A 24,458-nucleotide genomic window follows, 5' to 3' on the forward strand; every position below is an offset into this window, starting at 1 on the left:
CACACATGCACACCCTCACCCCCCAAACCCACAGGCACACATGTACACCCTCACCCCCCAAACCCACAGGCACACCATGTCACACACTCCTGAGCTAGTCCATTCTCTAAAGAGTAATAGTTAAGTTAGTTGATCAGTTCAGTGCTTCTTTACAGACTCATATTCACCCACAACAGAGCAGCCGCACAGGGGAACAGGAGCGAGGAAAGGAGACCAGTTCAGACTTACACTCACACTGGACAGGAGATTCAACATCATGCAAGAGTTTTATTTACATCCAAATATGAAGAGCCAGGACATACGACATACAAATGACAGGAGCTTAGAGTTCACAAAGGAAAAGAAAAGCACATATGGACATAAAAGAAACACAAATGCAGTGAATGTTGGGAAGAAATGGAAAGAGACAATATCAGACATGCAGACATGGTTTAGTGCCCCCGAAAACAGAGTGAGGGTGAGACTGAGGAGGAGAATTCACTATGAGGATGTCATAACTTAAGTTATATATTACAATTTATATACAAACAATGGGTATCATAGACAAGTTACAGCAATACACCTGCAATATCTGAATTACAGTACCCTGTGTGAGATCTGCTCTCATAAATTTACTCTCAAGCCCCATCTCTTTGGGGCTTTCCAAAATACAAAATTACATTAATCTGTCAGTAAAAAACTAACATCGCTCCTGGTACTACTCCTACTGGCCACCACCTGGGCTTCAGTCAGATCCATTGCAATTCAGTCAGCTCAATTCACAACATTGAAAACTTCCCATTACTGTATGTCCTTTGAGGACTTTTTAAATAAAATTAAATGAGTTTCAATTAATGCCCTGAACTGAAAAGCCGTTGAACCCAGCACTAGTAATCTTTAGATGTTGTGTTGCTCGATCGAATGCACACAGTATATTCACAATACTCGAGTATACTCACAACACTAATGCTACTTAAACATGGACCCTTAGTTGTGTTGGCAATTGATCTGGACGAGACATTGATATATCTGAATACATCACAAATATGTAATATAAAGCTAGTCAAAGGACACATGCATCCCCAAAAAGAGCAATTATTACAGACCACTGTAAACCAGTAGCAATTTGATTATTGCATAGAGCGATAGAAAGAGAGAGAAATTAGTGCCAAACAGCAATTTCAATTATAATTCTTTTTTTTTTACAAATACCTAAAACATAAGCTGTCTCCAAGAATGCTGGATACACACAGTAACATGACGACTCAGTTTTTTGTACATAGTGCTATGAAATGTACATAGTGCTACAATGTACACAGTGAATGTCACCTACACGAAATGACACACTTAAATCGTATGTAAACATTCCTGTTCTAACTCACGAACATGAGCCTACTCCAAATAACTATAATCAGCTTAATCTTTACAAGAGCAGAAAGACACAGTTGATACTTTAAATCTCCACCACAATGGCGAATGGAGACAGCAGAGACCTCTTAACCACATTCTGTTCGGGCATGGACATGCCTCAAGTCATCTGACCAAGCATGTCGATTCTGCTCATTCAATACTCTGAGCTGTGGTGGCCTGATTGTGAAACACTACTCACAGTGTGTGTACCGCAGAATACACACATACAGGCCCTAACGCTGAAATATCACTGGCTGGGAATACTACACAAGACTCCCAAGGTTTAGTCAAACTCTGCTATTGGCCGGATTTATAACCCTGTTTAATGGACCAGAGGCACAACGTTTCAATCTAAAACTCTAACATTTTGGAGTAGTCAGCTCTTCTCTGGTCGCTGATTTATGAACCGTGTGTGGTGGGAGGACTTGGCACTTGGAAAGGCCGCTTCTTCATCATGAACAGGCGGACGTATGGTACATCATTCATCATTCACATAAAATCCCATCAAACCTCCACTGTGAAGGGATAATCATCTGCACGTGTCCTGGGGGAGAAGAGCTTTGTGTGGGAGCCCTCTGTGCAGGGCAGCCCTGTCGTTAGCGCGCTCGAGCGGGGAACCGCCAGGAGATAAGAATTACTGAAGGGGGGGGTGGGCACACAATGCCATAATGGAATTGGGGACTCATTACGTGAATCTGCCTGACTCACACGTCACCCCCAAAACTACACGCATACCACCCCCCTTCCAGGAAGAGCAATTACTGCACATGCTCAGTGCACAATGGTACTTGCTACTGCCTCATCACTGAAGCTAAAGATTAGCTTCAGCAGCTAAATACACATGCTACTGCCTCATCACTGAAGCTAAAGATTAGCTTCAGCAGCTAAATACACATGCTACTGCCTCATCACTGAAGCTAAAGATTAGCTTCAGCAGCTAAATACACATGCTACTGCCTCATCACTGAAGCTAAAGATGAGCTTCAGCAGCTGAAGACGCGTGCTCCATCCTCATCACTGAAGCTGAAGCCTCCGTCCTCCTCCCCCTCTGCCTCCTCGTCCAGCTGCAGACTGCCGAAGGAGAACTTTCGGGGGTGGGGTGAGCGGGAGGGACCGGCTGCGGGGGCGGAGCCTCCATAGCCCGTTGGAGAGCTGCCCCTCTCTGATTCGCTGGACTCAGAGCCACTGCTGCCGGAGGCGTCAAACATCTGCAGGGCGGCGATGTGGTCGGGGTGGGGGCGGGGCTTGGGCAGGCCGGGGGCGGACAGGCCGTTGGCCAGCATGCGGCGCTCCAGAGCCGCCATGCGCTCAGCGCGGGAGAAGGAGGGGCGGGGCTGGTGGGCGGGGACGGGGGCGTGGCACGCGGCTTTGGTGGTGCTCCGCGGTCTCTTAGAACGCGCGCGGCGGGGCGTGGCCGGGGAACGTCTGCCGTAGTGACGGCCCTCGTTAAAGTCGCGATCGACATCCTCGCGTCCCCCGTCCTCCCAGGGACTGGCCCACGCCTCCGCGTGTCCGTTCTGCTGGGCGTGGCCGAATCGGTCCATCTGGAGGGGAGGGGCTACACTGCGGCGTGCCACTGGGGGGCAGCGATGCACAGAACCCTGGAACAGCTCATCTACCAGATCAACAGCACTGCGGCAGGGAGAGGAAGGAGACACGCCTCCATACGGAGACACTCCCCCATGTGAAGACACGCCCACATAAGGAGACATGCCCCCATATGGAGACACGCCCTCATGTGTAGACACGCCCCCATATGGAGACACGCCCCCATGTGAAGACACGCCCCCATGTGAAGACACCCCGTGTGTAGACACGCCCCCATATGGAGACACACCCCCATGTGTAGACACGCCCCCATATGGAGAGACAACCCCATGTGAAGACACGCCCCCATGAGTAGACACTCCTCCATAGGGAGACTCTCCCCAATGGTGGGACACGCCCCCATACGGAGACACACCCACGAGGTCATCATCACCAGTAAGCTCTGGGTATTCGTGAGACGGGGGGCTGTGGAAAGCCAGGTAGTCCCGGTACCCCGAACTACGCCGGCGAACGCGCCCGTATCCCCCATTCACCCCCCCGCCCCGGGGGCCGGGCTGGTCCTCCTCGGCGTGGTACTCCAGTGTGCGAGGGGGGGTCCTGGTGGCCCAGGGCCCGGGGGGGCGGGGCCCGCGCTCCTTATCTACGCCGCAGTGGTCGGTGTACGGGACGGGGGCGGGGTTCCGACCTGTGCTGACAGTCTCCGCTCGCTGGCCGGACGGCGAGGGCTCCGCCCCTGGCCCCGCCCGCTCCTGGCGCCCGTTGCGCTGGGGGGAGGGGCTGCTCTTCTTCCGCGAGGCTGACGAGTCCTCCACGCTGACCGACACCGTCTCCCGCCATCCCGACCGGCTCGAGGAGTCCAGCTCGTCCCCTGAGGAGCTGAGCGCGCTCTGCGGACAGACAGACGGACAGACAGACTCTCAAACCCACGGCTCTGTAGGGAAGGGCGGCGTTTTAACGCAGGGGCGGCTGCACTCACTTCTTTGGGCACTTGGGGGCGCTGCAGCGAAGGCAGTGGAGACAGGCCGCTGTGAGACTGGACTTTGCTGTGTTTCCTGTGGCAGTAGAGAGAAGCTGTGAGATATAATGGACCCCACCCAAACCCCAACCCCACCCACACCTCAACCCCACCCACACCCCAACCCCACCCACACCCCAACCCCACCCCCACCCACACCACCAACCACACCCACACCCCAACCCCACCCACACCCCAACCCCACCCCCACCCACATCACCAACCACACCCACACCCCAACCCCACCCACACCCACACCCCACCCACACCCCACCCACACACCAACCCCACCCCACCCACACCCCAACCCCACCCCCACCCACACACCAACCCCACTCCACAGACACCCCAACCCCACCCACACCCACACCCCACCCACACACCAACCACACTCAGTCTGTTACCTGGCTACATTCTACAGTGATGAACACACCCTATTGGTTGCTGTTCCACACAAGCAGACACACATACGTGTGTGGATACATGCATGCACACACACACACAAGCGCATGCACACACACACACAAGCACACACACACGCACACGTGCACACAGCACACACACAGACACACACACACACACACACACACACACACACACACATTAATTCACGCACTCAGGTGTGCACACACAAACATGTGCACGTATACAAATGCACCCATGCTCAATTTCCCTGCATAATCATGCTGTGGACAGAATACTGAAGCGCCCAACTGTGGAGATGGATGGACAGGTTCTAATCCGGAAATAATCCCAGTGAATAATCAACAAAGGTCAGAACTCACCTCTCAAAGGGGATCTTTTTAAAATCTGAGTCCCTGGCGTAATCGATCACCTGTTTCTGCGTCCGTCCACTGGAGGAGAGGGGGAGAACAGAGGAGGAAAAAGGAGACAGGTCAGGTGATCACATCACATCACATCACATCACATCAGTGGCATTTGGCAGACGATGTACAGTTTATTAGACTAAGCAGGAGACAATCCTCCCCTGGAGTAATGCGGGGTTAAGGGCCTTGCTCAAGGGCCAAACGGCTGTGCAGATCTTATTGTGGTTACACCGGGATTAGAACCACTGACCTTGCGGGTCTCAGTCATGTACCTTAACCACTACACTACAGGCCACCCTACATGGCCCTGATTGACAGGAGGAACCATGACACAGCAGAGACAAGTGAACCTCCTGTGAACTCAGCTTTTTAACTGGCAGCAGGGATGGCAATACTACTGTATCCCTGAGAAAGCAACTTTATCTGGCCAAAATTGTTAAGAAAAAAAATTAATCAAAATTGTCCGACAACATAGGAAATAGAGAACAAAGAATTAAAGTCAACCTGAAATAAAACATGTTTATACAGCATTACTGGCGTCAAACTGAACACAGCTCCCACACCTGTCCTAGTGGACAGAACCTCCACACTGGTCCCACACTGGTCCCACAGTACCTGAATCTGAAGGAGGAGCCCCGGGTGAAGAGGACGGGCTTGGGTTTGGGTTTGGGTTCCTCAAAGAGGCGGAAGAAGGCGTGGTATTCCACACAGATCTTCCAGAACACCTTACAGCAGTCACGGCTGGCCATGAGGAACTCCAGCGTGTCCGTGCTTTGCTGTAGGTGGCATCACACACACAAAAACACACACGCACGCACATACACAAACACACGCACGCACGCAAGCACACGTACACACAAACACACACACACGCATGCACGCACATACACACACGCACGCCAGCACGCATACACACAAATACACACACACGCACACACACACACACACACACACACGGACACACGCATGCACGCACACACAAACACAAACACATGCACACACGCATGCGTGCACAAACACACGCGTACACACGCACGCACAAACATGCACACACACAAACGCACATACTTTAATCACACACCAGAAAAGAGTTCCCTTCCTTATCTAAAAACCTTCGTTGCCCCACTCAATACAGAGAGACATAAACAATATGTCAATCAAACTTCAATAATACTACAGCTAATAAGTGATCATGATCATTATGATCAGCTCTCTCACGATAATCGAAAGGGGACAGAAGCTGTGCTGAAATGGAGCGTGTGAAAGGCAGAGACGTGTGCTTCAGTAAGGATTCAGAGAGTACGCCGATCAATACTCCACCCCAGACAGTATAATAGACTGGGGCGTTACCAGCTTTGGAGAAGGAACATAATTCTTCTACATTTTCTTAAAAGGGTTATCTCCAATATCAACAAACCCAGGCACCAAGAAGAAAAGATAAAGAATGACAAATAATTACGATGCTTTAAACTGAAAAATAAGCACTTTAATAGATAGAGAATAGAGGACAGACAAAGGCTGGAAATTAAAATACTTCCCAGTATACGGTGAGCAGGTATCAAAATATTACTATATAGTTTTGTGGTACAAATGGATAACAGTGAGCGAAGATGAAACTGTAATCTTAGCAGGCTACATAATATAAATAAACCTGTAAAATTACTTTTTTTAAAAGCTTTATTAACCTTTGTGAGACATGTCAATAAGTACTATGAGCCTCCAGCTTTGTATGAGCATGTGACTGAGGGTGACCTGAACCTGTCCCCTTCTGTATTTCAGTCCTCCCGCAACTAGATGGCGATGTAGCCCTTTTCTCATCCCACACGTCAAACAATTACATCCCCTATGCATCTTCCCCACAAGAGCACTAATTATATTGTTGCTTACATCTGGCGCGAGCATATGTTGAATGCAGCACAACTGTTTACTGGGCACCATGGCACTGCTAATGTGGGTGAATTCTGTGCAAATGTGCTGATCGTCACTGTACAGGTTTGCTTCTTGGCAGAGAACCTGGGGAAATGGCTGATCTGTGAGGTTGTACAGCAGGGCGACCCAACGCAGATCTATCGTCCTGTAGGGTTTTCCACTCCAACCCTAATTTGGCACACCTGATTCTACTTAGCAGTTTACTTCATTAGCAGCTCAATGTGATCTCCACCGGTTGAATGAGATGCTTTGTTCGGGTGGGAGTGAAAGCCTACAAGAGTGGGAGCTCTCCAGGAACAGGGACTGGTAGTCCTGTTGTACAAGGACATGTTGCTTTTTTTGTAGTCTGAATTATTAAAACGAATGCATTCATATTTCAGATACCTACATTTATGACTAAAGTGATAGCGAAAATAAATAAATAAAAAGCAAAGTTGATGGGTACGTGTGAAGCAATCAAGAACTGGTTAGGGCTGAATGACGAGAAAACGGTAATCTGCACAGCTGACATGCAGTGCTCTAATTTTCTTTAATTACATGTGAGCGCTGTCAGTTCTTTTATTGTTGCCTGTCATCGGTTGATAATGTGGAGTGAAAGCTTGTCTGTCCAGGTACCTCATCTTGTTTAGCAAGGTTCCCGGGGAAGTTGCACTGGTGGAAAGCAACCCTTCTCTGTAATCGTTTCCTCTAGTAATTGATTGCACAACTACTACCTGAGCAGGTTAAGCACACTGAATGTGGCAGGGCACCTGACAGGATTTGATTTATCTTTAGTTTGCATGCTTTCAACACGTTTGTCACATTGTCCAAAACACATGCAGTCATAAAACACTTTGGAATCTTACATGAAACACTTTTTGATGAGGTTTGCAACTGAAGAGTAATTGCCAGAGGGATTATACACTGTAGGTATATTGTCACATGTTTTGGAAAGTTCTTCCAGTTTAATTTCATGCAAGTCATCTGCCCATGGAAGATAAGTTTGTCAAAGCTGCAGGAGCGTTTATTACACGCTTGGTTGAAAATGAGGTGTTTTCTCTCTCAAACGCGTCCGCCGGGGGGGAACGGCATCCGACCCCCGGTCAGGGCTGTCTTTGTCCTTGCCGACAGTTGACTCAGCCGAGTCAGTCTTAGACTTTAATTCTGTACGTTTTCTGAATTCCAAACGCCAGTCTATTGTACTCTTATGCCTGTGAATAATCGACACACTGCAATTTGGGCAAAATGTATGAAACCCTTCTGCGTGCACTGTTACAGAAAAACTTTGTCGTGACCGTTTTTAACATTTCCTCAAATGCTCCTCCCCGCAGTGGGCCAAATGATTGCACTTTAAGAACATCTCAATTAGCCGCTAACTGGATAATTGTGCACTCAATTATCACGTGCTTAATGGGATCGATAATTGAGTTCCTCCAGTGACACCTGGAGGATAACGGGTGAAACCGAATTTTACATCCCTCTGGGTCACATGCTCATGACAAAATGGCAGCTCCATAAAAGAAGAACGGTCAAATTCATCACTGCTTTTCAAAAGGCGCTGGCTGTGTTCGGAAGCGTATACTAAGCATACTACGTAACAATGAAAATCTGCAATTAAGTACGAGTAGTATGCTAGTATGCGGTTTCGGAAGTCAAATGATTTTACCACAAAGCCGCGACAAGCTTCCTGAGATCTGAGCCGAATCCTTTTTTCATTATTGATGCAGCATGTGGCACCGAGCATGCTCCGTTTCCGTGCCGATGACACTCACATTGAGGTCGGGCCTCAGCTTGATGAGAAAGCGTTTCCTCTTGAAGCTCAGCTTGCGAATCTTGGACCAGTTGAAGGCGTTGATCTTCGTGGGCCCCTACAACAGAGACGCGACATTAGAACAGGCGCTTCCATTGCTCCATTGCTGATCTGCAAAAATGAATTCTCTCTCCATCAACTCCTCTTCTACCAGTCATTTAAAGAATATTCAAAAGATAATAACTTTTGTTATTTCTGCCTGGGGTGATTTGTGAGCAAGAAAATGTGTTTTGTGTCTTTTTTACCCCCCGAGGACAATTATTACATTTTTTTGTTGACCTGTTGGGTTTCCATAACAGAACATCTATTTAAAGTAACATTCCAGGATATTAAATCCACTCCCTGAGAGGTGAACATCCTTTTCCCCCCAAAATATGCTCATTATTAATCACATCCCCAAGGCAACACATAAAAGGCAAGTTATTTCTCCCACAGCTTGGGAAAACAACAATTCTGAAATTGAACCCGTCTCCTACAACCCCCAAAAAGCTGTTAAAAACAGCGTCTCCAGCCCTGTAGAGATGGAGGCCACCACTGTTTTATCGCTGAGTCATAGAAACCCAACCTGACGTTTCCTCTAAACACTAAGCTCTAAAGCTGGTTTAAATCAATGAGTCACTAATAGCATGTGAACTCCAACCTTTTGGGGGTTCAGAAAGCCTGATTCTCACACCTCCTTAAAAAACCCTCCTTCCTGACAGTGTATCCCTCAGGGGATGTGTGTGGAATAAACAGTGCGCTGTGACCTCTGACCCCAGTCCCATGAGCCAGAATGGCGGCGGTCACCTGGAAGACCAGGACGCCGGTGTGTGCCACAGCCAGGCCCAGCTGGGTGCCGTCCCGGTCCTTGGCCGGGTGTGGCCGCATGCCGTACATCTCCAGCCTGCGGGCGATCTCCAGCAGCTGGTAGTCCGACTCCGCCGGCGTCTGCGCTCTGAGGAGCCACATCACACACACACACACACACACACACATCACACACACACACACACACACACACACACACACACACACATCACACACACACATCACACACACACACACACACATCACACACACACACACACATCACACACATCACACACACACACACACACACACACACACACACACACACACACACACACACACATACACACACAAGTATAGACGTATACACACACACACACACACACAGCATCATCAGGTCACATGACCACACACCGAGGTCCCAGCAGTCAGAGACAAGATATCAGTGCATGCATGCTTTGCCTGGCAACCTCTTTCTAATACCACCAAAGACCCCATCACAGGAACTTGTTAGCTCCTTAGCAATTTCCAGTGGAAACAGGAACTCATTAACAGAGCAGAAACATTAATCTTCTTGAATTTACAGTCAGACGATAAGATTATCTCACATCTGCTCAGCACAGCTACAGTTAATCCCTTAAATTGTCCTCGTATTTAAAATGCACAGGGCCGGCAAACGGCTCCAGCAGCTCTTCGGGGAGCTTGCCTGAATAGCAAGTATAAGAGAGTTTGTTAAAGTTACCAAACTTAACGGCTCTAATTAAGAGTCCGGGAAATGAAAGACGCTCCTCCTTCGGGAGCGATTCGCTAAAGCGGAGCCCCGCTTCTCGTGTGCGGCTCTTAATGAGGCACTTCACAGTCAGAGCGGTCTCCGGCAGGCGAGCGATGCTGGTCCAGAGCCCAGGGAAAGTGTGGAGCAGGACCTCACAGGACTGTACAGTGCCCTTATTTTTATTTATTAGTCCTTATTATTATCCATCCATCCATCCATTATCTGAACCCGCTTATCCTGAACAGGGTCGCGGGGGGCTGGAGCCCATCCCAGCATACATTGGGCGAAAGGCAGGAATACACCCTGGACAGGTCGCCAGTCCATCGCAGAGCACACACACCATTCACTCACACACCTACAGGCCTACAGGCAATCAGCCTGACCTGCATGTCTTTGGACTGTGGGAGGAAACCGGAATACCCGGAGGAAACCCACACGAACACGGGGAGAACATGCAAATTCCACAGAGAGAGGCCCCAGCCGACTGGAATTCGAACCCTCCTTGCTGTGAGGCCTCTTATTGTTATTAGTGTTATTATTATTTCTCCAGTATCTTGAAAGTCTTGGGCGGGGGGGAGGGTAATCAGGACACTTTTATTTTGGGAACAGGGTCACCTAAGGAAAGACCATTAGGGAATTGTGGGAATAGAAATGGAAGCCCTCTGTAAAACAGCACTTAGAGCGGGAGGCTCAGCGCTGCACTCCGACAGCGTTTTAAACAGCTCGACTGTCCCGTGAGAACACGAGCGGCTTTTCAATACATATTTCATATGCAGAGTGACGAGAATCGAGCTCAGTCAGAGCAGAGTTAACACGCTCCTGATTAATTCATAAACACTGAAATAACAGGGAGACTAAATTCACCCTACGTTCCCCCTGCTTCTTCCCTTCCTGTCCAAAATAAAACATGGAATAAAGATTTGTTTATTATGCTGAATGAATGTGGACCTTTTCACTCAGCTGTTGTCATCCACTGGTTCTACGACCCTTGGGGTTTTTCCTCACCAAATATGGAGAACGTGGAGCATAGAGCATTTTATGACCAATCTCTCAAAGACACAGTTTGCCTTTAAAGAAAGAAACTGCGCTAAAATAAGTTTCACGCCATTCCAGTGGTTAGAGACCGCCCGTCAGATTGACTGTGAAAATGTGGGCAGTCATGATAAATAAACGAGTCTTACTTGAGGGAGTGTCTGGCAATAGAAAAATCCCACAGGCAGATGGTATGAAACTAGTGTCTGGCCACAGAGAGCCTGCTGTCCTCTATTTATTGCACTGTGTGAGTTTCAGATGCTGTCAGTGTTGAGAGCACACCCCTGCCCTACGGCACAGGTGAGATGACTCGGTGCCAGGGAGGCGACCGCCCCCATTGCAGAGATCACTAGCCCCACCCCCTACTCTCCGGAACAGACCATTACTACAGATGGGGAAGGGGGGGGGGGTGATGGTGGTGTGCTGTACCTATAAAAGACAGTCTGTCCCAAAGCCCCCGTTTGCTGCAGTGAATTACTTATTCAGATGTGAGTACACATAGTGGGTCACTGTGAAAACAGGGCCTCTTCCCTGTGGATCTGCTGCCTTTCAGATGTGTTTTCTGTCACAATCGCACACACAGAAACATACACACACACACACAAATACTGAACTCACGTGTGTTTGCGATGGCAATCCATGATCCCATCTATCAGAGCGTCCTGGTCAGGAATGTACTTGTTAGTGAGGAGATGCCCCCTGCACTGAGCCTCATCGAAATCCCCAAGCTCAGCTGCACAGAGAGCGAGAGAGAAAGAGAGAGAGAAGGAGAGGAGAGAGACACACAAAAGACAGAGATGCAAATTTAGATAACCGCCACTGTTTTCCTTTTATTGAAGCTTCCTAATGAAAGGGGTGGTCGTGTTAAGTAGCAGAACAGAGATGGATAGAAAAGGGCAGGCACAATGGGGCGAGTGCAGATTACAGACTCTGAGACGGAAGGCCTTTGCTTTGGTCTCATATCATGTTGAAACGGACACTGTGTGAGAGTAGAGGTGGGGCCTTCCCCATCTCAGAGAGGCCCCGCCTACCTCTCCTTCAGCCGAGATCACAGAGGTGCAGCCGTCTCCAAACAGAGAGACTTAGCAGAGGTCAGCCAATTACAGACGATCCCACAGCATTTCTCCAGGTATTATAGGCTCGCACAATACATTACATTAATGGCATTTGGCAGAGGCTCTTATCCAGAGCGACGTACAGTTGATTAGACTAAGCAGGAGACAATCCTCCCCTGGAGCAATGCAGGGTTAAGGGCCTTGCTCAAGGGTCCAACGGCTGTGTGGATCTTATAGTGGCTACACCAGGGATTGAACCACCGACCTTGTGTGTCCCCTTAACCACTACGCTACAGGCCACTCTTCAATAATGGGCCATTCCAAAATTTGTAGTCTTGCAGGGTGGCAATGATGTAGTAGCAGTTAAGGGCAGTTTATAGTCCAGCGACAGAGTGTCGCTTGACCGAAATCGCAGAGCGTTCATAAATGTTCTATGGTCGCCCGACCTAGACTGTGGTCGTTGTCCTTCGCAAAAGGTATAAACGAACAGTCGCCCAGACTATGAACCAAATGTCACGGCGACCAGTGACATCCACTGCATGTCATCCATCACAGCAATGCTCTGTCACAGGACTATACACTGTCATTGTAAACCTGAGGGCCACGTGTTGGAATCCGTGCTGTGGCACGGGATTAGGGTGCATCAATTATAATAACTAACAGAAAGAGCTTCAATATTTAATGTTCTCCGCGGGCGCCTCTTTCAGCTGGCATTAGTCATCCTAAGAGCAGCGTTCCAGAACTCCCATTGCTCCGTAAGACGGAGTAGGTATCCATGGCAACCAGGTGATTTCCCCAGACTGCGCTGGAACTTGTTTGGTCATTTGAACACGGCTCAGTGTGAGCGGCTGCACAACGCGGAACCTGCCCGCTCAGACTTTCCAGCTGGGAGAGCCTCGATTGGCCGACACTGCCTGCACCGACTGTGGCTGGCTGCCCCACAGAGACACACGATTGGCTCAAGTGTCACCAGGGAAGGCTGGATTTCAGGCTGCTGGGGTGACAGTCTCATCTTGCGCCAGCCATCCCTGCTGGTCAGCTGGGCTCCGGATGCACAACCGCGCACAGAGAGTCTTCCTCCTCCTCCTGCCTGTGTGAACCTGGCTTATGAACCTCAGTGTGTTTGTCTGTGTCACCCAGAACGCTCCAAGATTCAAACAAATTTAAACAAATATATGTAAATCGCTCTGCTTCATAAAACCAAAACACACCCCAGTTCACCTTGACGTGTGAGAATTACTTTCGGGAGACATGGAAAGAGAGACGCATCCCCACTGCCGGGGGCGTGCATACGGAGATACTCACACTGCACTATGTGGGAGACCAGCAGGGCGGCGCTGCTGTCGTTGCAGACCAGGACGCCTCTGGCCAGATCCTGCTTTATCTGCAGGGCGAAGAGGTACCTGAGAGAGGAAAAACGGCATAACTTCAGCCTGACGCACACATCCACCTGGGGCCCCTGTCAGTCAGAGTGGAGTGAATGGGTCTGTAAGGCTGTGATGATGGGAGTCCGATCTTCAGAAGCAGGTGGTGCATTATCACTCAGTCAGAGAGGACGACGCCGGCTTCAGGCGGGTGCTGTATCACAGAGAGGCTGAATAAATGAGCTAAAATAAAAGCGCGCGAGTCTGCCGTCTCTCGTGGCACTTTATTCTCCAGCTTTAGTCCAGCACGCGGCACACAAACACACAGATATTCTAGCCCAGCGTGTGACGGACACGCTCACCGGGAGCCAGGAGAACCGGTTACACCGCTGTGAGAAACCCACGGCCGCAACACAGACTGAATACAACGGGAGGTAACCTGTATGCTGCACTGCATTGATTGTGTGCATACTGTATGCATTGGAGTTACATTGCAATGTCCTTGCAAAACTTTGGAAACACATACGTATATTGTGTTATGTCATGCCAATAAAGCATTTTTGAGTGAGAATATGTAGGAGTGAGAGAATGAGAACATGAAAGATGAGAGAGAGGAAAGACAGAGAGAAAGAAAAGAGAGAGAGCTAGTACAGGCACCTGTAGAGAACAGCATGCATCCAGGACCCCAGGAGCGTATTAATTAATAATTCGGGTTTAGCTACAGAATGCAGTGCTGTGGAACGTACATTACTGCAGGCTGCAGATTAAACCTGCCTTAATAAACATTACAGCAGGGCTGCAGATTAAACCTGCCTTAATAAACATTACAGCAGGGCTGCAGATTAAACCTGCCTTAATAAACATTACAGCAGGGCTGCAGATTAAACAGTGCTCCTCTACAGGAAGCCTGTGACATGGAGGCAGAGATGGACGGTGTGTGTGATATAGGGCTCGATTCAACGTTTCAGTTCCAGGAATATGCTATACCTCCACCCCGGGCTGGGCTGAGGAATATGCTATACCTTTACCCCGGGCCACCCCGCCCCGTTACCCAACACCCATCTCAGCAGGCTGATCCCTGCGCTGCCCCAGGCTTTTTCCCACAAGTGGGCTAGTGGGATCAGAGCCCACTGGGTCAGCGGCTGATAGGAAATGGCGGCAGGTGAGTCGATGAGGTCACTGCTCAGCCCGTCACTGCAGCTCCAGACCTCCAGGGAGGCGGGAGCAGCGTCCATAAACCGCCCACAAATCACCGCTCCAGCATAACCCGGCCGTGCCGCCGAGCCGTAAATCCAGCGGCGAGAGGGATAATAACATAAAACTTCATAACTTACAGCTTTCAGCGAAGCAGAGGGGGCTGATGGGATAGCGGTCTCACCTGGTCAGCTCCTCCAGCAGCTGGGTGTGGTCCGGGGGGAAGAACTTGACCACGAACCGCAGGACCGTGTGCTTGGGGCCTGCAGGCGACAGGGCAGGAGAAAACACATTTCAGAAAACTGCAGCCTTCTGCTTTCACTCAACCGTATGAACTCAACTCAGTGCCGCAGAGCACAGTACAAGAAAACACAATACAATATTACTTTATTCATCCCTCGGCAAGAAATTTCATTTCGGGCCAGGAAAGGGAATGCAATTACAGTACGTTCATAAAAACAACCGTTGATTCACATTTAAATGCATCACTCTGATTCAGTTAAAGAAGACTTACAGTAACTGTATCAACTGTGTATCATATCAGTTCATTTTAATAACATTTCATTCCACAGTCCCACTGATGTTAACCCCATATTTTCATATTGTATAGCTAAAAATCAAACAGTCATTTTTTTATTCATCCCAATTACGAGTCAGCGGGTGAGAGTTATGCAGGAGAGTTATGCAGACTCCAGTCAGTGTGTGAGAGTTATGCAGGAGAGTTATGCAGACTCCAGTCAGTGTGTGAGAGTTATGCAGGAGAGTTAAGCAGACTCCAGTCAGTGTGTGAGTTATGCAGACTCCAGTCAGTGTGTGAGAGTTATGCAGACTCCAGTCAGTGTGAGAGTTATGCAGACTCCAGTCAGTGTGAGAGTTATGCAGACTCCAGTCAGTGTGAGAGTTATGCAGACTCCAGTCAGTGTGAGAGTTATGCAGACTCCAGTCAGTGTGAGAGTTATGCAGACTCCAGTCAGTGTGAGAGTTATGCAGACTCCAGTCAGCATGTGAAAGTTATGCAGACTCCAGTCAGTGTGAGAGTTATGCAGACTCCAGTCAGTGTGTGAGTTATGCAGACTCCAGTCAGTGTGTGAGAGTTATGCAGACTCCAGTCAGTGTGAGAGTTATGCAGACTCCAGTCAGTGTGAGAGTTATGCAGACTCTAGTCAGTGTGAGAGTTATGCAGACTCCAGTCAGTGTGAGAGTTATGCAGACTCCAGTCAGCATGTGGACTTGAACAGAGATGCTGACTGAAGGCACCACCAGGGAGACAGAAGCTTGACTAACACAAACGGAGCCTGGCTTATCTGCGACAGCTGTATTTCCTTACAACGTGAAAAACAACATTTCAATTTCACGCTCCACCTGTATTACACAATTAAATACACGTTAAAACACAGTGGAGAGGGAAAGACTCCCATTTCTTTCTTTGAAGGCATAGCCCAATGAACACTTATTTCACCTTTTATTTCAGTCAATTCACTTACACTGAGTACTTTTAACAGATAGGAACAAAAGGAACACACCCAGTTAAAAAAATAATTGAACCACTGACAAAGGACACAGTGCAACTCCTTTATCCCCAGTGAAGAAGCCATGGCTTATTTAAGCAGGTGTTAAGATTGATGAAGGGCCTTTACTGTACGCTTTACTTCCTCTGCCTCTCCTGCCTCAAACTGGGGAACAGAGCAGCCCATTAAAGCAAAGTGAGTGAAATCAGACCAATGGGAAATCAGACCAATGGGAAATAAAATGGCCACTGAGAGCTGCCCGTTGTCTGCCAGGGAAATAATAATCACCGTACTCTTAAAACAACCAAATATTATGACAGATGAAACCAGAATGATTGATTGGTATTATATGTAGCAGGAACAAAACCAAATTTCAGGCTGTTCTTCTCTTTTGGGGTGGGGGGGTGGGGGGCCTTTTTGTGGTGTAATAGATTACTCATTACCCAAACTAGCCCCTGTCTCAATGATTTTCCTGCCAGCCCCACCTCCCCCAGTGAGTGTCATAATGTTAACTGCTAAACTGTCTCTCTGTGTCTGACCACATAATAACGGCCCCTACATTTGATAGGCTATTCCCTTGCACTCCCCACCCACAGTACTTCTCCAGGTCATCACAGCGAGGAAGACTCCAGTCAGCTCACCCACCTGATTAAACACAGGAGTCATAAAATGAAGGGCAGCACAATGGGGCTTTGCCTAAACACACTTACGTCTGATCTGTTTGATGATAGGCTTCAAAAGATCCAGCCAGACCTGCAAAATCATAGACAAGGAACAAATGGGTCAGATTTTAACCAGTCAGGAGAGCACTGCTACTTCATAACAGTGGGAATAGTAAATGTCTGAATAGTGAAAAAGGCAAGATTTGCAAAAGTGCCATTTTCATTTGAATGTGCTCTGGGTGAGAGGCAGAATGAATTCTCTCCAAAACATGGTTCACTCACGGTCATCTTGCGGTGGTTCTGGTACTCCAGGCCGAAGTAGTCTCCCTCAATGAGGTTGAGATGGGCACAGACCAGGTCCAGCAACACCCTACCGGAGGCCCGTTGCTGTGAATAAGACGAACGTAAATGGTCAGTATTCCAGGCACACAAGACAAAATGGAGAGTACCGCAGGAATTCAGGTAACCAAGGTATTCAAAACAAATAGCCATTACCCCAGATATTCAAAGCCAAATGGTCAGTACTCCATGCATTCAAACTCAAACACAAAGGCACAGTCAAATTGTCAGTACCCTGGGCACTCATACCGCAATGGTCAGTAGTTCAAGCAGGCCAGGATCACAGCAACACAAGAATTCACCTCCTAGCAACCACACCCTACGCCTGGCTGTTCATGCGATTGTTGAAATTTCCCTCCTAATTGGCCTCGTCATTCCTCAGCGGGCTTGAATGAGCCTGCTCACTGTCATGACCTGTGACCTCTGAGCTGTGTGCGAGGCCTGCTCGTAAAGGCTCTCTCTGAAGAGGAGGGTGTGGAGGCTCCAGCAGGGTTTCCACATGCCTGGGACAGGCTTACAGCCTGGGGGACAGGTCTGAGAGGGCCCCCCCCCCAGAGTACACCGGCCCAAGAGCCAGCAGGGGGTCGCGTTAATGACCCTCAGAGATCCTAGCGATCGCTAGGCTGCCTGGACCCCCAGCCCCGCCTCAGGGACCCACAGGACTGTGTCAAAGGCCATACCCGCTTACATCACAGATAAAACCCCACCCCCACCGCACAGAGACAGGGCTGTGGGCCTGAGGGCCAGGTGGGGGCAGAGAGGCGGTGGTGGATCACAGATCCAGTGTGTGAGGAGGAGACAGTGGGTTTTTGCGAGCGGAACTGTACAGTGTTCCCACGGTGACACTGGTCCCACGCTCTTTGATGAGGTTACATCTGACCCCCTCAGCTCTTTGAAGTGGGAATACAGAGAAGTAATTTCCTCCCGTCAGAGATGAAAAACTGCCACGCCCGTCCCCCAGAAATCATCAGGAGGACAGAGAGGGCTTCTCTGACTGGAGAAATATTATTTTCGACGAGGCTAGTACCAGCTCTTCTTTGGTTTTAGTCTGTCCTGAATATCTAGTGTAGGAGCAACACGTGTGTGTGTGTGTGTGCGCGTGCGCGTGTGTGTGTGTGTGCATGAGAGAGCGTGAGAGAGAGAGAGTGTAATGAAAGAGTACAGTATTCACTTTCTAGCGTGTCCTGTCTACATCATAAGTGCTGATCATTAATCATTACCCAGGGTCACACACACAGCCTGCAGTAAGTCTCACACATTTGCACAGCTGGGATTCCCCAGGCTGAGTGCAGGTGCAGTACCTGCATAAAGAAGCACTCAGGGGCCCACAGGCAGGGCTGCACGGGGGGAAACCGCGGTAAACAAACCACAACACATACCCCACGCTGCCCCGAGAGGTAACGTGCACAGGGCAGCCGAATACCTCGCAGACTCAAGGAATTTGGCAAATCAGTAACCGAACGGCGTCAAACTTCATGGCCTAACAGCACAGCTGAACAGGGACCTTACCTGGCTGCTATATCATATATTACTCCCACACAGCCCCCATTGTGGTCGATGCATTAAAAGTTAAATAGCAAAAATTAATCAACATTGCTAAAAGAGAAAGAAGGAAAGAGAAGAGAAAATAATAATGACACATTTTAAACATATTAATTAGCATAAATTGTTTTGCGTTTTTTGAAAAGCAGTTGTGTAAAATATGACTAAAATGCAAAAAGATGAAAGTCCCACTGAGCATTTGTGTTTTGTGTTTTGTGAATGAACACGCGCTGGAACACTGCTCTCAGTGAAGCCATGATTGAGAATTCAGGTGCTGCAGAATGTGGTCTCACTGAGTCTGCTCAAACAGGCCCAGCTCAGTGCACTGAGCGTCACCGTATGATCCCCTCTGAAGGTGCTCCACCAAGGGCAGCGTGCCCTGTGAGCCTGCCTCTATCCGTACCACTCTCTGCTCTCCTCATTCCTCACTGGAGACAAATACATCAGGAGGGAAGCCTGCTCACACCTTTTAAAGAAAACAAGAAGGGAGGCTGGCAATGAACCCGCATCTGAATGTCTCAGCACACATGCACACACATTCAAGCACAAATATACATGTGCTCTCTCTCCCTCTCCCTCTCCCTCTCTCACACATACCCCACCATCAAAAAAAAACACCCGCCACCATGCAGACAGGACAGGAGTAAACAGAGGCTGTGGCACACACCACAGCACACGCCTCAACAAACATGTCTAACATGTTCGTGACATGCCTCGGCACGCGGCTGCTTCACGCCTGACCGCACGCCTGTGCGCCTGGTATGTTCCAGCCTCACCCCCGCTGTGTGTAAGCAGCGCCCAGGGGATCCTCAGAACAGACTGGCTGGAGCAGGCGTGTGCCTCACCACGGCCGCCACGGCAACGCCCGCTGGACCCTGACGAGACGAGACCCGCAGGGGCGCTAACAGCGCCCTGTGACCCCCGGCACGCTGCGGGGTGACGGGATGCAGTTTCAGTCAATGGATGATAAATGCACAGCACTACTATGTGTAAGCACATACAAGGGCTTAAGAGTGGAGCGGTAACCCTTTCACCTGAAACACACAGAGACTGAGTAATTACCCTTTCACCTGAAACACACAGAGACTGAGTAATAACCCTTTCACCTGAAACACACAGAGACTGAGTAATAACCCTTTCACCTGAAACACACAGAGACTGAGTAATAACCTTTACACCTGAAACACACAGAGACGGAGTAATAACCCTTTCACCTGAAACACACAGAGACTGAGTAATAACCCTTTCACCTGAAACACACAGAGACTGAGTAATAACCCTTTCACCTGAAACACACAGAGACTCACAGGACCTGCAGGAAAGTGCACAGGACCCTGTGAACCCGCAGGAAAGCGCACAGGACCCTGTGAACCCGCAGGAAAGCGCACAGGACCCTGTGAATCTGCAGGAAAGTGCACAGGACCCTGTGAACCTGCAGGAAAGTGCATGGGATCCTGGGCACGAGGAGGAAAGCGCACAGGACCCTGTGAACCCGCAGGAAAGCGCACAGGACCCTGTGAACCTGCAGGAAAGTGCATGGGATCCTGGGCACTAGGAGGAAAGCGCACAGGACGCTGTGAACCTGCAGGAAAGCGCATGGGATCCTGGGCACTAGGAGGAAAGCGTGTAGGACATGCTGCAACATGAACATCCCCTAGAGCTTGTTCTACGGCACGAGAAAGGGCCACAAAGCTGCCATTGCAGCTTAGCGGGGATTTGCAGTACAATGAACTAACAATCTGTTGCACACATGCTACATGCTATTATTACTCTGCCTTCTGCAAGTATGAACTAATCTTTCATCTTTTCCATGACATGTGCATTGTTGGCAGGGCCGAATGAGGGTTTCTGGGAAATAACGCAATAAAAGGGGGAAAAAAGAAAAACAGGCAGTGGCTCACGACATGAAACTGCTGGCTGGTAACAGTAGACTCACTCTCTTTCTACGCTTAAATCAGCGAGCATTGAAAACACATGTCCCAGCCAAACTCTACACTCCAGTCTTACTGTCCAATAAGACACACAGTACAACAGTCAAAAGGACTGAGTGAAAAACTAAATAGGCAAAAAACAAAAAAATGAATAATAATGTAGCAGTTTTCAGTGCACTGTACACGCTTTCTCCCCCCGACGTCTTGTCTGACAGAGTGTGTGACGAAACACAAACATTTCGAAAAGTAGCTGCGCTTGGGAATTGTGCGTATTGCTCAGGCTTTTGTCTTTTAAACAGACAGGAAGCAACCTCATTGTCACGTATGACTTTTTTTTTTGGGCATATTTATAGAATCAGCCATCTGAATATGTGCATGTTTGCAGTTCTGTAACTTATGACATGAAGCCAATAAAATGAGACACTTCCTGTGTTGGGGGCTGGGTGGTGGTGGGCGTACAGATAGTATTTTGAGAAACGTCCTTTTAATAAGAGAGCAGTGAAGCCGGGTTTTTAAGAGACCGACACCCTGTCCTTCCCACAATCCCCTCTGTTCAGGACCTCCGTGTGGCCTGCCCAGTGGCTGCTGATCAAGGTGTCACAAAAGGTCATAACAAAATACCCAGTCCCATTGAAAGAACAGCCCTATGTCCATTTATCCACATATCCACATCCACATATTTTGTTCCCATGACTGCAAATAACACCCCACGGCCCTGTCTCAAACCTTGTACATACTGCCTAATGGAGGTTAGACAAAATATTAAAATATTTAGGGAGATCATACAACCTCCATGAATAAGCCACAGGTATGCAGGGGACCTCTGGATCAACACCTGAACAAACAATGGCGGCTTTCCTCAACCAATCAGAGTCTGACACAGGACACATGTGACCCTCTCATTGACAGCCACATTCCCAGCAATGTCACTTCCACAAAACCACTGAGTCCCCTCTCTATGGGTTATGGGTGCACATCTCACAGCAAAACCAAACTGCATTCTGACTAAAACATCTCTGTAAATTAGAACTGTGTAAGAAAATCTGGTCACTATCTGGTCCAGAAAAAAATGTGTCCGTCTGGGAAAAAAACAAAATCCTTACTATCAGGAAATTAAAAACCGACTGAAAGGAGGAAACTGGAAAGAAGTCCTTATGGACGGCACGCGGCCACTAAAAAAGAAACAATTTCCACTTGTACAACTCATCCCGCTAAAAGAATTACAAACTCATTTTGAAATGAGGGTTCCAGAATTAGTGTCCAGAGAGCAGGATTGGCTCAGTCTGCACGCTGCCCGTTGGCTGCTGGCCAATCAGAAGAAATACGGGAGAACCGGAGAACCCGCCCCTCAGGATAGCAGAAGCACTGCCCATCTATCTGTCTCATGGTACTTTCGTTTGTGACAATACAATATCATTTCTTTGGGTGAGTATTGCATGTGTATATTATGAATGCACCTCTGCCTTGTGGTGATACTGTACACCCTGAGAATAACACTGATGTTCTGAAGCGTGTCTGCTCAGTGATTGTACTGAACTGTACTGTAATAAAAAGGCAAGCAAAATACATACTGAACCCTCCCCCTGGCAGACATGACAGAGGCAGAGATGTGACAGCCAGAGCTGTCAAGAGTCATTATGTCAGTGTCTCGCATATATACACACACACACACACACACACACACACACACACACACACGCGCACACACACACACACACACGCACGCACACACGCGCGCACACACACACACACACACGCACGCACACACGTGCGCACACACACACACACACACGCACACAAGCACACACGCACGCGCACACACACAAGCGTAATTCAGCATCCTGTAACGGAGCCGTCCAGGAGAACAGCAAAGACTCCACGGCGCGCCCAACTGCTGCGTTTCCCTCGGTAACCAGACTGATGATTTACATTTACTGTCATTTAGCTGATGCCCTCATCTTACACAGCTTACAGACTTCAAACCCATATGCCACAGTGCTGCCCATGCGCAGGTACATGCATATAAGCGGTAGGTCATTTGCGTAGGAGTGAAATTATTGGACAACACACTTCCGCATAAATATAGTAAACTCAGCATACTCCTGAAGAAGCTTCAAGTTCAATGAAGTGTTTTCATGGTATGAAGCAGACTCCTGTGGGCTGAGCAGCCAGAGGCCAGAACCAAGAGCCAGGAGCCAGGAGCCAGGACTGGCTGACTCACTACGCCACAGATCAACGGCAGTCCAATCCATCAAGCGCCATGTTCTTTCCTCCTTTACGTTAACCCGTATACATCTGGGCCGGCCACAACAGCGCAATTAAATAATCTGCTCTCGAGCAGTACTACCCGATTCTGTCCTGAAGCAATAACAACACTGGATCAGCTCAACCAGCAGTGTAAAACAGAGGCGCTTCGGTGTAGTTACTGTCAAAAAATTCAGTCAAACAAACTGAAGACTTGGAGTGGGTAACTCTGAGCAGATGTCGGGGTAGATGTGGAAATGCTTTCCGAGACACACTTGGCCTACTTTCACAAAATGTTATATACATACCGAGCGCAAACACACTGTTCTTCACGGGAGTGAACGCGTTATCTATGGCTTTTGGCAGCCGGTTTAATTTACAAGCCAGGAAGCTAGCCAAATTTGTAGCACACAGACAGTGCTACACTTCGTAATAAATGAAATACCAAGAGAAATATTCTTTTAATATTTGGAGTGTTGGGATATTCAAACAAAATCCCTACCCTCTCCAGCATGGAAAGATCCAATACGTGCAGGGAACTGTGATGTGTGCCACTACACTGGTACACACCCCCTGTTATACCTTTAAATGGCAGCCGCCGTTAACTGACAGATAAAGAGCGCAGCCAATGAAAGGAGACCACGGCAGACATGTGAGCGTGTCTGCACTGCAGCAGCGCTCTCAGCGCTGGCGGACAGAGCTGTGCTCCTCTCTATCTGAACACACACGCCCGGTCCGCTGATAAAGAAATGAGAACAAACACCGCTGAGAGGGTCTCGCTGAAGCAAGATCACCGGCACAATGTGAAGATGACCTACACTTGGAGCTGAACGGTGCGAGAGTGAGCGAGATCCAGCAGGCTTTCTGTGCCGGGGTCAGGCAAACCGCACAGGGAGATAATGCTCCAGGCCTGATCGTTTCCCATGGCCCTTTGCTTCCATCAATCATTTGTATCACTCGTGCCATGATAGTACACGATGGGCTTATAGCCAACAACAACATGAATATGGAATATTCATGCCCCGAACCTGTGGGCAGTGGTTTTCAAAGGTGTTCATAAAACAATCTTTTCACATTTTCACAAATTGATACAGCACGAGTAATGGGAAGAGGAGCAGAGCAGCGTACATGCAGCATGTGCCATGATACAGCTCCTTGTTACCCCTTCACCCGCACAAACAGATTCAGTAAAACCATGCCGCAGTTAATTACTCTTACACTCTACGTATATAAAATACAGCATTTTTGGCATATGTGTCAAATGAAATAACCTAAATGAAAGAATGAAAGAATGAATGAAAATAACGTATACTTGTCTCCGAGACAGTGTAACCGGTTGCCACGGTGCCCAGAATAAAGCACTCTTCCATCACGCATACTGCAGCAATTATGTGGTTGCCAGGCAACGTAGTGTAGTAGTTGAGTGGACACATACTGCAATGACAGTTTCTCCACTAAATTGCGATCAAACCTTTCACACTACCTACTGAATCCATCTCTCTCGCAGACAGCTGGGCTTCCCAACGACT

The 24,458-nt window shown here is 48.7% G+C and overlaps 1 protein-coding gene across 1 annotated transcript in view; it reads right to left on the reverse strand.

Annotated features, from left to right (window-relative positions):
* LOC133116632 (FERM, ARHGEF and pleckstrin domain-containing protein 1-like) overlaps positions 1–24,458 on the reverse strand; it is an 86,109-nt gene that overhangs the window by 18,870 nt on the left and 42,781 nt on the right. Inside the window, exons 3-13 of the mRNA XM_061226427.1 lie at positions 17,156–17,260; positions 16,922–16,964; positions 14,888–14,966; positions 13,451–13,548; positions 11,709–11,823; positions 9,284–9,431; positions 8,460–8,555; positions 5,395–5,555; positions 4,738–4,806; positions 3,914–3,989; positions 3,623–3,824 (exon numbers count right to left, since the gene is read on the reverse strand). Of these exons, the coding sequence (XP_061082411.1) occupies positions 3,623–3,824; positions 3,914–3,989; positions 4,738–4,806; positions 5,395–5,555; positions 8,460–8,555; positions 9,284–9,431; positions 11,709–11,823; positions 13,451–13,548; positions 14,888–14,966; positions 16,922–16,964; positions 17,156–17,260 (1,192 nt within the window). The remainder of the gene's footprint in view (positions 1–3,622; positions 3,825–3,913; positions 3,990–4,737; positions 4,807–5,394; positions 5,556–8,459; positions 8,556–9,283; positions 9,432–11,708; positions 11,824–13,450; positions 13,549–14,887; positions 14,967–16,921; positions 16,965–17,155; positions 17,261–24,458) is intronic.

Source organism: Conger conger, chromosome 17 (assembly GCF_963514075.1).
Source record: "Conger conger chromosome 17, fConCon1.1, whole genome shotgun sequence".
NCBI lineage: Eukaryota > Metazoa > Chordata > Actinopteri > Anguilliformes > Congridae > Conger > Conger conger.